Source organism: Xiphophorus maculatus, chromosome 10 (genome assembly GCF_002775205.1).
Source record: "Xiphophorus maculatus strain JP 163 A chromosome 10, X_maculatus-5.0-male, whole genome shotgun sequence".
NCBI lineage: Eukaryota > Metazoa > Chordata > Actinopteri > Cyprinodontiformes > Poeciliidae > Xiphophorus > Xiphophorus maculatus.
The window spans coordinates 21,184,429-21,197,744 of NC_036452.1; the positions used below are offsets into that span (position 1 = coordinate 21,184,429).

The 13,316-nt window shown below is 39.2% G+C and overlaps 1 protein-coding gene across 2 annotated transcripts in view; it reads right to left on the reverse strand.

The window, feature by feature from the left end:
- adap1 (ArfGAP with dual PH domains 1) overlaps window positions 1-13,316 on the reverse strand; it is a 28,458-nt gene that overhangs the window by 11,206 nt on the left and 3,936 nt on the right. For both annotated transcript variants that reach the window (XM_023341120.1, XM_005807347.3), the window contains exons 2-3: window positions 5,917-6,044; window positions 2,424-2,515 (exon numbers count right to left, since the gene is read on the reverse strand). In XM_023341120.1, the coding sequence (XP_023196888.1) occupies window positions 2,424-2,515; window positions 5,917-6,044 (220 nt within the window). The remainder of the gene's footprint in view (window positions 1-2,423; window positions 2,516-5,916; window positions 6,045-13,316) is intronic.

Consider the following 13,316-nt stretch of genomic DNA (forward strand, 5'->3'; position numbering starts at 1 on the left):
GTGTTTGGTTTGGAAATTGACCGTCCCCAAGTGAACCTCTGAGCGCGTGAGGAGGGAGCGGTAGAGAACAGCTGGCCGGAATGAGCGTTCATAAATCGGATCAACCTTGAGCTAAACGCTCCTTACTCCGCGGAGCGCGAAAATCCAATATCCAACTTGAAAACAACTTGACTGCGGTCGGTAACACAACGAAAACGCCGGAATAAAGTTTGTTTTGGTCTGTGGCCTTTAAATATGGCGCCGAGCGACTGCGCGAGACGTAAACGTCATATGCAGTGATGTCGGTTCCAAAGCGCTATATTACCCAGCATGTTGATAGTCAACATGACAATGATGCTATTTAAGCTAACATTAGCCTTGAAACTAATTTGGATATAAAAACAAAAGTCAACTTACTGCATGGATTAAGATAATATTACAGAACATGCTATTGTAAGCCAACATGAGAATGAGAGAATTTAAGCTAACATTAGCTTTTTAGATAATTTTACTCGTCTCTTCACTCTTCAGATTACTCAACATATTAGTTTATACTTAAGCTCACTAAGCAGGATTATGCAGGATTTTTAATAACAAACAGATAAAGTTATCTGTTTTAAGCAGGCAGTTTTGCTGTAGGCAGATTTTCAGATGTGTGTTTGTACTGTTTTACTTTTCTTTGCTGCGTCTTTTTATTCTATTGCATTTCAGCAAGTGTTCTGCAGTTGACTTCAAATCGTGAATGTTGACGACATTCAGCCTAGAGCATTCACACTGTACTGTGAATACTAATTCATTTATTGGGTCTCACATTATGTCTTGATTGAAGTGGATCAAATGAACATCATTTTCTGAGGTGACCAGCGGGGTGGAGATATTTTTTATCCTTTTCCTTCCACTTCACATATGTGCTAGTTTGTGTTGGTTTATCATAAAATATGTTAAAACTCTTTAGCTTGTGGTTACAATGTAAAAAGTACAAGAAAAAAGGTTTTGCCCGACACTGAACGTTTCTATGCGCTGCACCATATTTCAGCCGCCAGACAATGTAATTTCTTCTTAGATCCAGTATGGTTGAAAGTTTTAAATTTAAAACAGGAAGTGGTCTGAGGAGGAGCTGTGAAAATACTTATTATTGCCCTTTTTATAGACAAAAAGAGGAAGAGGAAGCAAGGAGACCCGCACAGTGAGAGGTGTGAAGAGTGCACATTACCAACATGTGTGTTCACACAATCTTGACATTTACACAGTGGTGTAAATAGATGGTAGATAATATAGTAAGGAGGACAAGAAGACTACATGCACAACTATAAAAGTGAACCCTTTATCCAGATTATTGGCCATAAATATAGTATTTTTTTATGGCACCATTTGAGAAAGGGACATTCTTCATGATGCTGGAACAGTTGAAATGCCAAACAATGTTTGGTCTAACATCAAATAAAAGTAAAAACAGTACATAACAGAATATAATACTTATGAATACCTAAGAACTTTTTCTATTTGTACTATATGGTAGCATTTATTTACCATATGAAACTAGGAAATAAATTCCCACCATAACAAGATTTTTGTTTTTCCTAGTAGAAACACAATGAGAAGATGGAGAACGAGAGCGAGCCCCTTTATGAATTTTTAAGAAGTCGTAATCTGTCAGTGGCACATATCTTTACATCTTGTTAAAAACAACAAATGTTCTCTTTTTAAGATATACAACTAGTCTCATTATAACAAGAAAGTGTCTTATTTTAATGAAATTCTGCTCCTGGATTTATTTTCTAGTTCTGGCAGTTAAATGCTTCCGTAGAATTTTATGCTAATGGTACTCCCACTTTTAACATCAAGTACAACTTTTCTGCTTTTCTCCTACTTCCTGTGCACATGTTCCTCTGTGTTTCAATGCAGCCCAATTGTCTATTTCACAAATATTTAAAATTTCTTTTCAGAGAGCAAAATAATGGCTAAAATCGGAAACAATTTTTAATTGTTAATGACGCTGAAAGACTGCGTCGTTACATCATAAAACTCTGAATTTACTTTGTTTTTAGCACCGACTCATTTGACTAAACCTCCACTTGCATAGAAGCCGTTATTCTTGCTATCGTCACATGTACGCCTGGTAAAGGCGACAAAATGAAGTGACAGACTGAAGACTGGTGTGAACACAGAGTAACATGTTGACCGTGCAGCTGGCTCAACGTTATCTCACCACATTTCTGAGAAGAAGCACGGCTGAATCAATTTATAAATTTTTTTTGTGTCGCTCCGCAGGGACTCGTTCTTTAACAGAACGCAGTTTAATCGATCCAGACTGAACAAATTTCAGTCTGTCCAGCTCCTCAGATATAACTTTATTTTAAATTGTAAAGCTCTTGGACACAACTTTTAACAAAACCAGCTCATAATTTAGGTTTGGCATCACTTCTGAAAAGAGGTGTACTTACTTGCAGTCAGTGTGTGTTGGTCTGTAGTAGAAAGCAGGAACCTTCTGCTCATACTTGGCCTTAGCGGCGCCGTTTCCCATAGCAGCCATTAACTGCAACCGAGACAAAAGACATGAGCTAGTTATGTTGTTAAATTGTTAACAGAGGAGCCATGGTGTGATGACTTCTTGAAGGCGGAGTTTCATAAAGAGCAGGAGCTTCTTAAAGAGGCAGAGGCCCCAATTTCAAGGCGCTAAATTACAAAATCAAATTAATTTTAAGTCATATTTGACATGTGCAGCTTTTTTTGTAACAACTAAAGGTAACAGTTACTTTGTTGTGCTATAAAATGGCTCAATGTGCCTGGAAAATACATAAAACATCCTCTTCACTTCATATCCCATCTTATTATAAAGAACATGATCCATCACTGCCTCCTTCCTAATCAAACATCAGAGACGTTTCAGGTTAATTGAGTTCCAGTGGCCACCTTTGGGTGATGTATTTTGTGTGTTATTCAGCTCGGTCACATGGAAATATGTAGCTTTATCTCACACACGTTGGGAATTGCTCATGATAGGAATCTGGAGTTGAAAGATAAAGTTGACACGGTTGATTTGATCAAACTGGGAGCTGGTACAGTCGTGTTAATGAGGCGCTGGGTTCAGCACTTTGGGAAATAAGCTTAGTGGATTATTTGCTGAAGCTCAAATAAAGATACCAGTAGCTTCCTGGAATCTCAGCTTGTTGCTTAGCAACTACATCTTCCCAAGGAATAGTCAGGTGCGTAAACCCCCAGTGGAAAACTTTTGTGGAGTCTCGCTTGCAAACTGGGGATGGCATCAACATGAACATTTGGGCCAGTAGAGACAATAACCAATATAAACCTTTTTTTTTTTTAGTTGAATTTGATGCAAAAAGACTTTATGAACTTCACAAGGAAATAAAATATACTTGACTCATATTACCGAAGTTTTTTCAAAAGGTTTATTTTTCAGGCCTTGGTGGCAATAATAATAATAAAGGGCTAATGATTTAATTTAAAAATAAACTAATTTTTGTATTTGAACTTTTTTCTCTTACTGAAAAAACAGAAACAAAGACAAAAACAGAAAAAAACTGCAGTACTCCCGCCAGCAGGGTAAATTTTCATGAAACTGACATTCATGCCTGGTAATTGCTTAAAAAATAAGATTCAGTAATTGGCAGGTTAGATCAGAACGACTCGTCTTCAACTTCAAACTGGCTCTAAGTGAGGAAACCGTTCATATCTGCAGCTTTTGTTGCACCTTTACTGGAGCAAAGCGGTCTGCTATCCTGCATCATCCTGTAAACGACACCATGTCGACGCATTTCAGTTTCCAGAATACAGGTGTTTTTTTTTTTGTTTGTTTGTTGTTTTTTTATTATTGTTATGGGTTGTTTTTTTTTCTGGCATCACTCCCAAACCACCAGTCTGCATTTACAAAGTGTCTTCTGGTTGTCATGGAGACTTGCTGATGAAAAGACACCCCTCCTTGTTGCAGTTCTCCAACAGTGAACTCAACAGACTGTTGACATTTCTGTGCCCTCTAGTTTATAATTAATAATGTGAAGATAAATATGGCTCCAAGTCCAGCCTAATGTCCAGTGGCTATAGATTACATGGCCACTGGACAGCCCATTGTTCCCCATTGTTCCCATGGAAACAATGGGTTAATTTAACAATTTAGTTTTTTCCCACAACTCCTTGATCAACTTAAAAAGCCAAAATGCAAAATTTAAAATAAAATCTTATTTTAAAGTCTGCCTACTTCTCTGCTTGGACTGTTTGCTTACTACGTATTAGTGTAAATGCCACACCCAGTATGGCCTGATCTCCCATGGTAACGTACGAGTGTTTATTCCCAGAGTCATAACACAATCATAAAAATAGTCTGCTAGACATGAACAGTGTATCCAAGATTAAATTACAAAAGGAGCTCAAACTGTGAGAACTGGTTACCATGGAGATGTTTAGACCTACTCACACTGACCACGGCTCACACTGTGTTGGTCAGTGTCAGTGTTTGGATGCCTCTCTCTGGTGGTCTGCTTTGGCACACGGTTTGGTTGTTTATTACTCATCCTGATTAACAGTTTTACATATTTCATACTTTCCCGTGGTTAAATAAAGCATACTAAATACACAGTGAAGAAGGTATTTCATTTGTGACTTCAAGTTTTATCAGTTTCAAGGATGTCTTTTTTTTCACAGATTCTCTTCAACTGTGACACATTGTATGATTTTTAAATAATTAGTTAGCATCCAGCACAAATTCTGTCTCTCACAGACCCGTTAGTCTGTCTTTAGGAAGTTTTTAAAGGACTTTTAAGACCACAATGAATGAAATTTAGGAACTGCACTACGACAGAAATGTACGAAAGAAAACTACATATTTTATACTGTGGTGTAAAATATGCACAAAATGCACAGAACATCTTATGGGTTGGCAACAGAAGTGAATCAACTTCCCCATGACAGACACAAAAAAGCTAGCTAGCTAAGAAGGGTATAGTAGCATCTAGTTAGCAGTCGCCTCAACCGCCTCAAATCAACAAACAGGATGAAGATACCTGCATGCGACTCAAGCATGTGGCAGACAGAAATGTACTGCAAAAAAATAAACTATGTAGAACATAAGAGATTACATTGTTCTGCCACAACAAAATGTAAGACCTGTGATCTTATTTATTATTGAAATAATTTAAGACATTCCAAGGCCTCATGAATTTAAGAACTTCTAAGACATTTCAAGGACACCCTGGATTAAGAGGAAGGTGAAGGATCAGGCCACGACTACATGGAAGGCCCAGGGCAAGACCCTGAAGAGGGCTGGGACCACAGTTACCAAGGTTACCACTAGTAACACACTATGCCATCATGCCTTAAGTTCCGGCCACGCATGCGAGGTTCCCCTGCTCGGGCCAGCGCATGTTCAGGTCCAATGTAAAACTTTCTGGTATCAACTCCACTCACCAGTGTTTGGAGGAAGAAGTATGAGAACAATCCCCACAACACCATCCCAGCCGTGAACCATAACGGCAGGACAGGACAGAATATGCAGTAATTTCACTGAACTCCCATGAAGAACCTCAGAGCATTCTGGGAGATGTAGGCAGAGGGAAGGCTTTAGCTTTAGCCGCTCAACCTTTCAAGGGTAGCTAAGAAAGGTTTGAGGCATTAACTAACTCACTCACTCTTTGGTTACCTAGCAACAACTTGAGTAACTTGTGGTTACCTAGCAAACTAGAGCAAGTTGCGCAGGTTTCGCCACCGTACCTGATAACTACTTATGATAAAGGATAAAACTTGAAAGGTCACGTCATCAGTTTGGTATTATTTCAGACATCTAAAACAAAAACAACTAATCAATAATTATCAACTGATGTGAAACGCTTATGTCATCAGCCGTATAGTCCAGCTGGCCACAGTATTTATATTTTCTTTTGTTAAAAAAAAAACAAAAAACATTTATCCTCTCCTTCAGCCCACCTCCACCTCGCTGTCCTCCCACGTGTCCTGCACCGACTTGACCTGGCTGATGTGGGGGATGCTCCGGTGAAGGAGCGAGCAGGCCTGGCAAACGAACACGCCCAGAGTCAGCGACGCCCAGTCCGGCTCTGCGAGAGAGAGAAAGATGAGGGAGAATTAAAGAGGCAATATGGTGTGAGCAAACATGGAGGCGGAAGGGAAGGATGTGAGTTCAGACGGAGAGGCAACCAAGACAACAGGCTGACGGAGTCTGAGTAATAAATACTGGTGCCGGTGCTGGTCGGGGTAATGGAGGGGGGCACAGACGCACATTTAGAAGGTCGCTGCTCATAAAGCAAGATGGAAATCCTATTCGCTGCGGCTCTCTAACAGGAAGCAGACCGCCTGGGATCTGATCAGAAGTCAGCTGAGGCAGTGATCAGGTTAGCTGCATTACCGCGCAGCGGTACACGCACAGGCTCCAACACGAAAGCAGAGAATTCTCACACACACACACACACACACACACACACACACCCACGCCAACACGCTGATGTACGGGCGCCGAGTGTGACCTGGATCTGCGGCCGAACACAGACTGATCAGCAGCTAGAGAACGTGAGGGACTACACCACAACACGGCAGTAGCAGCATCCGTGGGTGGTCAGCAGTGGAACGGTTGAGTCACTCAGTCCCACACACACACACACACACCTACCCACCCATGCACACACATAAAGAGAGAGAACAAATGAAGTGTTCACAACAACTACAGGTAGAAGAATAGAGTCAATGATAGGTCTGAAACGATGAATTAATGATTGAAATAATTGTCAACTAATTTAGTAATCGATTAATCGTTAGCTGGAGCATTCAGAGTTTTTTTTTTTTTTTTAATGGCCTTTTGGTGAAAAGTCTAGTCAACAGACATAAAGTCTAAAGTGTGCAAATATTTATGTATATTTACATATTTAGCATTTAAGATAAGAAAAACTTTGTCTGTAAATATGTTCTACCGAGAACTTTCTAAGTCGCATAGTTTCAGCTTCACCTGGTTCAAATTCTGTAAGAAAAAAAAAAATCTTCCTTTTCACCTTTTCGTATCTAATTATTAATTGGTTAAGGTAAAAAAAATATTCAACTGGTCAATCCTTCACTGTATTGATGAACCCTTTGTTACAAATGATCACAAATCGTACACTAGAGGAATGCTGTCATTGCATTTTATTATTTAAAAAAGGAATTGAATTGTTTATTTGTATATTTCGAAGTATTTCTAATACTGTGCAGGACAGAAGATAAATGAAAAATCTGTGAATATTAGAATATTGTGATTTTTGTATTCGATTAATCGTCTGAATAATCGATTACTAAAATAATTGTAAGTTGCAGCCCAAGTCAACATTCAAGAAGAGTGAAAAACTGATGAAGGGTCTACATTTAAGCATCTTAAATGCTTAAATGTAGCATTTAAAATGCTACATTTTAAATGCATTTTTTAAAAGATTTTTTTCGGAGTTGTTTGTAACTCAGAAAATCCCGCACTTTGAAAGTCTCTCAATAATAACAAAAACATTTGTTTGATAGAAACCCATAAAACAACGCTGCAAAAGTTTTAATGTCTCTCGTCGAAGTGGACTTTAAAATAACTCGGAGATGAAAAAGTTTAGAGACAATGTTGGGAACGGGATTGAAGATTTAAATCTCTTGAGGTTTTCGCCAGCGTTGTCACAAAAACCCACCTCGGATTTCTCCCCGTCGCCCCGGGATTAGCGAGCAAAGCTTTGATCGATGTCACTTTATCCTTTAATCATTCTGGATTGTGATTAAGCACAACTGCACCCAGGCCTCAGTGTGAATAAATCAAACGTCTTTCTTTAAAGACCTGCTAGGCCTCCTGCTTACCAGCCTCACACACACGCAGACAAACACACACCCACACACACGCCGGCTCCACCACACACCAAAACACGCCGCCTGCCATTTAGCCGTGAGGTCATCTCTGTCTGAGTCAGAGCTTGTAGATGAGCAGGCAGCACTCAGGAAGATTACCACAGCAGGATGACTGACTTACCACACACACACACACTCGCACGCCCACACACACACACACACACACACACACACGCACATATATATATATATAAATAGAGAGCGATCTTAACAGATGTGTGATTCAAAACAGCAAGCTGAAAGCGTGTTAGTTCCGCACACAGTGACTTACAGTAACAGTCAAACACCTTAAGGGTCAAAGTGTGGCCTGGGGGGCATTTGTGGTCCTTGAAATGATTTTGTTCGGCCCCTGATGACAAGTCAAGAATGGTCGAAATCTGGTCAACAGAAGAGGAAGAACTGATGACACAAAAAAGTTTGACCTTTTGGATACTTAATTAGGTTCTCTCCGGGTTCTCCGGCTTCCTCCCAAGTCCAAAAACATGACTGTCAGGTTAATTGGTCTCTCTAAATTCTCCCTAGGTGTGAGTGTGTGTGTGCATGGTTGTTTGTCCTGTCCTGTTTCTGTGTTGCCCTGCGACAGACTGGCAACCTGTCCAGGGTGAACCCTGCCTCTCGCCCGGAACGTTAGCTGGAGATAGGCACCATCTCCTCCCGACCCCTCTAAGGGACAAGGGTGTTAGAAAATGGATGGATGGATACTTAATTATATAGATATTTCATTTAAAATATGTGTTTATAGTTCAGCAGGTAAAACTAAAAACAAAATCACAGTGAACTAAGTTTTGCATCGTTTTATTTAATACATTTTGTGGCCCAGCAGTAGTTTAAATGTGACAGTTTTCGGCTCCCGGGGTAAAAACGTTTGGACATCGCTGCTGTAACTTATTTGTATTTTATTGATTTTTGTCAAATAAAAACGGAAATGTCAACGTATCGTTTTAAGACGTCGCAGGAAGTAACGTCTGCCTGGCTGTTACGCGTGATGCTGCCACCACCATGTTTCCCATGGGGAAATTCTGCTCAAAGAGGGATGGTAATTATTTTTTTTTATTTAAAAAATAAATAAGTAAATAAAATAGAATACACTGAACTAAGTCTGAAATTTTTTTTTATGGTCCTGTTACACCTTGGCTTCTATTGCAGACTATAACAATAATACTTAATAAAAAATGCCTGTTTGTATTTTACACACATCATTTGAATGTCTGGATGCAAATGCAGACGGCCATTTGCAACCTGGCGGGAATGAACCAGCTGGTCCTGTCCGCTGAGGTCGCGACCCTTACACTAAACAAAACACCAGCGCACAGGAAGATGCTGTCGTTCCATAAGCTTCTTTGATTTTACTTAACGTGTGTTACCTTCGGTTCTAGGTGGCTGTGGGGGATTTGATCAAATAAAATGTTTTCTTTTCACACTTTACTTGCCTTGAGAAGACGAAACTTAATAATTACACATTGTCTTTGATTATTCTATAAATGTACAGACTGTATTGACTTTGTTGCTCCAACTTGGATAAGAAGTTTTTTTTTCTTTTCTTGCTAGTGACATACGTCATAGGAAACACAGAGTCGTGTAGCAGCTCAGAAGTTAAAGGTAAGTGTAGGTAAAGGTAAATAAGAGCTGTAGAATTTCAACCTCTCCTTTATGAATCCAGTACAAACACTTTAACATTAGCATGAACTACAGGGGGTCTGTAAATAAAAAACATTAAACTTTTTTCACCATCTTTTCGCTTTCAAATTTGGAGTGATGGTTATCGACATAGGAATAAAAGTGTCTACATATATATTTATCGCTCATTAAGAGCTAAAGGGAAGACAATAGTTTTAAATAGAGAAATATTAACATATTTGTGTTGTAGAGGCAGATGGAAACAACACATAGTTTATTTTAAGCTACATGCTGCTTAGAATAAACAACTGTACAAGAGCGAAAATCCACTTGTACCATCCAAGGCTGTGCGCCGATGATAAAATGCCGTCTGGACTTAAGCTCTGTACATCCTCTACAAGAACAGAAAAATTTGCTCTTAACTCGAGAACAAGAGAAGAACTCTTGCTGGCCAGGAAGTTTCATACCTCTAAAAAAACTAAGGCGCAGATCTTCTAGCAGGCAGGCTTCTTGGAATGCACCATGTGAACATCAATATTTCTCAAAAGCCATGGGTAGGAGAAAAAGTGTAGCCCAGAATGTGTGTCAAAAACAAGCTGCAAGAACTCCCAAACCAGAACAGGAAGAAAAAACCGGGGAACAAAGAAAGTACGGAGCGAAGGAATGAGCAAAGGAACGAACGAAGGTATGAACAAAGTAAAGTATCAAACATTGGAATGAACTAACTAACGAATGAAGGAACAAGCAAAGGAGCGAATGAAGGAACGAACGAAGGAACACAGTAACGAAGGAATGAAGAAAGGAACAAACGAACGAACGAAGAAGGGAACAAAATGAAGGAACGAACAAAGGAGCCAACGTTCATTTAACGTTGAATGAAGCAATATTGAATGAACGCTCCTTCATTCAATGTTCTTTGTTCGTTGAATGAAGGAACGAACAAAGAATGAACAATGGAACGATTGAAGAACGAAGGAACAAACGTAGGATCGAACGAAAGATCGAATGAAGGGTTGAACAAAGGAATGAATGAACAAAGCAACAAGCAAAGGAAGAAATGAAGGAACTAACAAAGAAACCAACGAAGGAACGTACTGTACTTATGATTTAGTCCGACAGAGTGTACTTTTGCTGTCTTCACCTCAAAAATAAACATTTCATTGCCTAAAGTGCGATGAGGTTAAAACAGCTAGATATGCTTAAGCTTGTAAGATGAACAAGAATATTTATGAGTAATGTATCAATACAGTTACTACTTGACCATAATTATAAATATCTCACTGTGTTAACATCAACCCAAACACAGCAACTCCCAACTGTAATGAGCTGGAATCGTTTCTCACAGATTTACCAGAAGCTACAGAACATGCAGAAATTTTGGAATCCTGCTTTTTCCAGAGTAAACAATAAATATCAAACCAGTAACTCACAGAGCGATATCCTAGAGGCTTAGGCCTCACATCCCCATCCAAGCTGCTGCTGGGGTTTTTTCCCCCTTTTTTTTTTTTTTGCGTTTCGACAAACATCTTCCCCACCGCCTCAGAGGACTGCTGAGCCCTCTGAGGTGGGAATAACTCATCTGTGCGTCCTTCGCAGAGGTCAGCACTGCGAGGCTGCTGAGCTATAGAGAAACCCCGCCGTAGCTCCCAGCTCAGCCTCTCATCAAAGCTCACCAGCAAAGTTAGAGGTTGGGGGGGGACAAAAACAAAAAAACGCATAGGTAAGGAGGAAGAGTGACTAAGCATAAAAAAATCAACGAGCAGTTTACGTTTATGTGTTTTTCCAATCCATCTAAAAGTGTTTCTGTTCAGTAAATGGATGGAGGGGATACAGGAAGACTGGCACAGAGGTCAGCCAGGTCACCGCTGATGATGAAATGCCCTGGTTTTACAAAGGAGGCTGTAAATGCGCAGTATGTGACGTCATACAGCACCCTGACTTCTCGCAAATTTGATTAAACTGCTGCCAGAGTCGAGATGAACTCAGCTGGTGTATTTGAATTTGTCTTAGTCCCAGGGTTTAATTAGGCCACCGCCCAGCGCAATCAGATATGTTTGTTATCAAAGTAGCTAGGGCTGCAATTAACGATTATTGTAGCAATCAACGATTAATCGGGTAAAAAAATAATTTTTTTTGCCACATTCTGCAGATTTTTCATTTAACCACGCAAGCCTTTTTTTAGATAAAATATTAGAAGTACTAACACTTCTAATAAAATATACTTCTAATATTTTATCCAAAAAAAAAGATAAATGTTTTTTATCTTATTTTTATCAGTTGCAAATAACCGTTGCATCAGTTATTTGCAACTGATGCAAATAAGCAACTAATTCAATTTTTCAAACAAGAAAATAGACATTTCATTGCCTAAAATGCAACAACATAGCATTCCTTTAGTCTACGCTCAAGTTCTAGGTGGAACGTATGTACAGACAAAGGTTGTTGTTGTTTTTTTTTAATCTTAATCGCAAACTGCTTAGAGTATGTTGTTCTTTCAGCAAATTGATTTTCTTTGTGTATTCCAGTTTAAGATTAATCGATTGCAAAATTAGTGGATGACTATTTCAAGAATCCGATTAATCACTGTGGCACTAAAAGTAACACACACACACCAACACTCTTCTCATGCTTATAATCTAAGCTAGTTTTCTGTGAGCGCCTACAAGCAGCAGCACAGCCCGACGTTTTCCACTTACTGATATGGAACCAAACGTTTTCCAGTTCTGTACTTTTGACCGGTCCGTAATGAAAATGTGGTTTAAAACGCTTCATCTCTCCTGGCCATTGGAGAGCATTTACAATACCCCCTCACTTATGGACAGGACAGTGAGATGTGTGTTCAACCTGCAGTAAACTGAGCACTAAAAACGGTTGCTTGCATCATCGTCAAAATCCCCTATAGCCACATGGCAGTCGGTTTATGTTGCATTCTGGCCTCGGTGATGCACATTTGTGGCAGGAAGTTGACATAAAGTCATCACTGACTTTATGTCAATGATGACATAATAATGAGTTTATTGGGATTTTACGAAGACAAGTGCGGCCCAGAAGCCTCCTGTTTATGATGCCCATTCCCATTCAATAACAAAATATTATCCCATCAACTATTTTTTTTCTGATTTCTTTTATAGACAGAATTTAAACAAGGGTAACTTTTTTTTTAAGACCTTACAGATAAATAAGAATAACTACACTTTTTAAAATAAACAAAAGCTATTTACAGTAGGAACTTTAACATAGATTTAGAATGTCTGTCATGGTATTATTCAAACTCAGTATCTGAAAATTTATCACAACATACAGATTTCTAGACTGTAAAAATGGGTGGGACTGTCTGGTATTAGGGGTATACTGGTGTAAAAAATGTCTGTCTATATCGATATCCAATATGAATATTGCTGTTATGGCTGATGCACAATATTATTTACATTATATCTATTGGTAGACAGGAGCTAGTTGGTAATTGTACGTTTGGAAAAACCAAAAAACAGCTGTGGGGTTCCTCAAGTCTGTATTCTCGGCCTACTTTTAGTTAACATCTATAGGATCCCACAGCTCAGATTATAGAGAACCACAAGTTCTCTCACAATGTTTATGCTGATGATGACGCACGAATTATATCACTGTGTCACCACATAACCACAGTCCCTACACTCACTGAGTCATGGCGTTGATAATCTCAGTGACCAAATGGGTTAGAAAATCCCATAGCCTTTCACAGAAAAGATAGAAGTCATTGCTTTTGGACCCAGAAATCAGAGGGATTAGATTCAAACAGATTACTTCAATGGTCTTGGGTCGAAATACGTTTCAGAGTTTTTGTCAAATGTGAAATATGTTGAGCCTTCAGT